Here is a 3,848-nt window from a genome sequence, read left to right as displayed (position 1 = left end):
TAGATCACTATTCCGCTGTCAAAGTTTGTAACGTGGGCGTACACTGCTATGAACTATAAGGCACAATGCTTTTCAAAAAGACACAACAGTACATTAAATCGAAAGAAAGTATGCGGCTACATGACAAAGCGTAAATAAATATGTTAAGACCCAATCAGATCGTTAACCAGTCATCCATGACGAAGCTTCCCGTTTTGAGATCCCGGATAAATGACGTGATGGGAGGCTATCTTATTGGCTGATCTCTGTCGGGATGACGTATATATGAGGTCGGGGTGTACACGGCACCACACACCTCGGACACAGAGAGAAGTCGACTGTCCTTCAGCAGCTATGCATCTCCAACTACCCGCAACATTAGCTGTGCTGTGCTGTGTCTCTGTCGCCACAGGTATGTGTTCTGTGTATGTTTGTATCTGCGGTGTGGCAACAACTATGTACCATGAGGGCTCTCGATTGCTCTTTAAAGCCCATATACGAAGATATCTGTTTTGTTTGTTCGTTTGTTGTTTAACGCCGCACTCAGCAATATTCAAGCTATATGACGGCGGTCTGTAAATAATCGAATCTGATCAAGACAATCCAGTGATTGTCATCATGTGCATTGATCCACGCAATTGTTACACGATGGCATGCATCAACCAGTTCAGCAAACCTGACCACCCGATCCAGTTAGTGGCCTCTCACTACAAGGATAGTCGCCTTTTTACGACAAGCATGGGTTGCTGAAGACCTATCCTATCCTGGACCTTCACGGGTCGAGACCTGTTTTGACAAATACAATTTGTTTGTAGGTCATATGTTTTTCTTTTCATGAAATAACTGAATGTTATTCAAATCGGGAATGACTTTATTCAATTTGAGAAGCGCGAGGTACAGCTTCGTTGATTTATGGATGTGTAAATAATTTGCCATCCTTGTCGAACATTTCATGCTTTTGACGATGATGTATTGATATTTAATCTGTAAACAGTTAAAACACATGATGTTCTCTGCAGTCTATTTATTTTATCATATTCCCAGCGCATTGTGGTTCTGTCGTTACAATACATGCTTTATCTTCTGCAGGATATGACCTATTTGTTGACCTGACGTCAGGAACGACCATCAACACCAGCAGCTCTCTGTCCTGGAAGACATCACTATATGGAGCAGGCACGTGCAGGAAGAGGGGCGTTCTCAAGCTGGGCTTTGGGGCTCCTGGGTCAGTCAACAGGAAGAACAAAGTTCTGATTGACATGTGGTTTAGCAACCCATCAGGCTGGGTGTTCAACATCGGCGACTCACCAACCAACAATGGATACGGTAGGCCAACCAACAATATATACCAGTCAATACTAGTTATAAGTAAGGATCTATAATGGATAAATAGATTCTGTTACTTATCATAAAGAAGTTAATGCACTCATTTTAAGTGAAAGATCTTTGAGCTGTATTGTTTGACATCTGTGGTTAATGACTAGCAGCACATGGTGTAACCGAATCAGTTAACAACAGTGTAATCTTAACGTTTTCCAAACTGTATATTACTTATATATTATGAATCGTGGTAATAAATAGAGAGTCAGAGCTTCGGAGGGTGTATATGGCTTCGAGTAAGGACGACTATCCAACGATGAAACAGAGTTAAAACAAAGATTAAATGTACAGATTATTTAGAAAAATAACGAACAGAAAACAACAGCAGTGTAAAATTTGACAATTGTATTCAAAATAGAAATTAGTAAATCAATGAAACATATCTAAGACCAACTCCAAAAGTTTGATTTTTTGCGGACAATCGCAAAATGCTATCCTTTTGTTCCTTGTCCAGCTGTTTAGGATGTAATCCTAACTGAGCTCGCAAGCAGCAACATACATTTGTTGAAAAATCCCAGCTTGAAGTAAATTGACTCATATTGAAAAGATAGACCCCAATTACCTATCCAGGGCCCAGCAATCACAGGCCTACCATGAGACTATCAAGGTAGTTGTTATTCTCACAGCACCTCATATCAGATACCAGTCACCATAATAATTAACCTTTGATTATGATACATAACTTCTGAGAGAAACAAACCGTTTGTTTGAAGTAATTCAAATAGAAGTGGTTCAGACGATTGGTCCATCCCATACTGACAAATACGATTGATATACTTCCGAAACAGGTACATATGACATCCATCAGTGTTTGAGCTATGTGCTGTTCTGCAAACCTGTGATCGCAGGTCAAAATCCCTGAAATCTTGACCTGTCAGAATCATACCCATGCTCTTCACTTTGATTGAATTCAAGATCGGAAACGTTACAACAATAGCTGGTCCAACTATATGTCCTACATGCTGCTATCCTTTTTAATCACAGGTGGTGATAGTCGTTCCACATCTCGAGACGCCGAAATACAAGGAACAAGTTCATCATTTCGTATCTATGGTAACGACATGAACTCGCCAAAAGGAGGGATTCTCCTGACCCGTCCCAACATCATCTACAACCGTCTTAGCGTCATCATCGCCGACGGCCTCGTCATCTGGAACAATTGGGGGGGAGAGTTCAACTATTTCCTCAACACTAACCTACTGTTTGCCTTGAATGGACAGTCAGACTCCGAGGGCGGCTCCCCCAACTACGACATCTACTTCGGTATCAACCGCAGCATCGGTTCCGGTGGTCGTGTCGGAAGAGGTCTTTGTGCTGCCTATGTTAAGTGGCTCAGTTAAATAACCCGGAGAACGTGTGATCCACCACAGTGTGACTGAAGATTTAAGTCAAATAGGTAAAGGCCCTCATGTGTTCAACACTTATTTCAGTCATATATCTCCAGGCGCTATTCCGACTGAGATGGTCTGCTCCAGTGATCGCACTATCCTCAAAGTTGAAATCATGGAGAAAGTGTGTGAACATTGAAATACTCTTGTTGGTGACATGTTTTGTAATGTTGTTAAATGTCTTAAAACTTTTATACTGAAATTAATATTTCAACATTATTATCTTGGTTGTTATGTTTTGTTTATCTCGATTTCCGGCCGGGTCATACCAAAAGACGTTAAATGATGATACTTGTTTGTTACCTTCGCACGCACGCACGCACGCACGCACGCACGCACGAACGCACGCGCTATTTGTGAGCAATAATTCTGGACATGACGTTAAACCCCATTTCACCCCATTCACAGAAGTTACTGCGCATAGCAGAGTCTATTGTACGATTTCGATTGTATCATGAGCATGTTTTTATGAATCACGATGAAATAGTGATGACACCAGGTGTTTGCGAAAAGGCGAGTATAATAATCCCATCCTACAAGCCGCATCGGTGTAGATATAGAACGTCAACTCGACAGATTCTATTTGGCGTGAAGTGCAAAATATTTTGAAAAAAATATATGAATTTATCACCGAAAATATGAAATAACACAGGCTGTTCGTAAAAGGGTAAATATGTACTGCTCCACTTGGTAGCAGCCGGCACACACTGTGCACAAACAAGTAAGTGTTTGTTTGTAGTCTAACGCTGCATTATGACGTCGGCCTGTTAAACAATTGAGACTTAACCAGACAAAGATATGACAGTGGACAAGACATGTCTTATGTCTCAGCCCAAACATTCCTTTTGTTATTGACTCGGCATGATTGGAAAATGCTATTTGGCCTACGGTGAAACACGGGGACGGTCCATCACCAGAGACCAAGTAAATATTCAAACGTCAACGCCAAAGAATAATCAGATTTGGTGTGATAATAGTTAGGAAAGGAGCGAGTGTGTATTTTTTAGGCCGATCTTAACGACATTCCAGCAATATCGCTGTGGGGACTCCAGAAATGGGCTTCACACATTATACCTAAGTGGGGAAATCAAACCCAGGTAG

At 41.3% G+C, this 3,848-nt stretch overlaps 1 protein-coding gene across 1 annotated transcript; it reads left to right on the top strand.

Moving 5' to 3' along the window:
• Positions 1–249: 249 nt before the first annotated feature.
• On the top strand, positions 250–2,969 carry LOC139442737 (uncharacterized). The gene is made up of 3 exons (XM_071223619.1): positions 250–391; positions 1,069–1,305; positions 2,344–2,969. Exons 1-3 carry the CDS (start codon positions 265–267, stop codon positions 2,697–2,699), a joined length of 720 nt encoding a protein of 239 aa, XP_071079720.1. The 5' UTR covers positions 250–264; the 3' UTR covers positions 2,700–2,969.
• The last annotated feature ends 879 nt before the right edge of the window (positions 2,970–3,848 follow it).

This window comes from Haliotis cracherodii, unplaced genomic scaffold (assembly GCF_022045235.1).
Source record: "Haliotis cracherodii isolate W230 unplaced genomic scaffold, xgHalCrac1.p SCAF_5, whole genome shotgun sequence".
Classification (NCBI taxonomy): domain Eukaryota; kingdom Metazoa; phylum Mollusca; class Gastropoda; order Lepetellida; family Haliotidae; genus Haliotis; species Haliotis cracherodii.
This window is presented reverse-complemented; position numbering and strand designations above follow the sequence as displayed.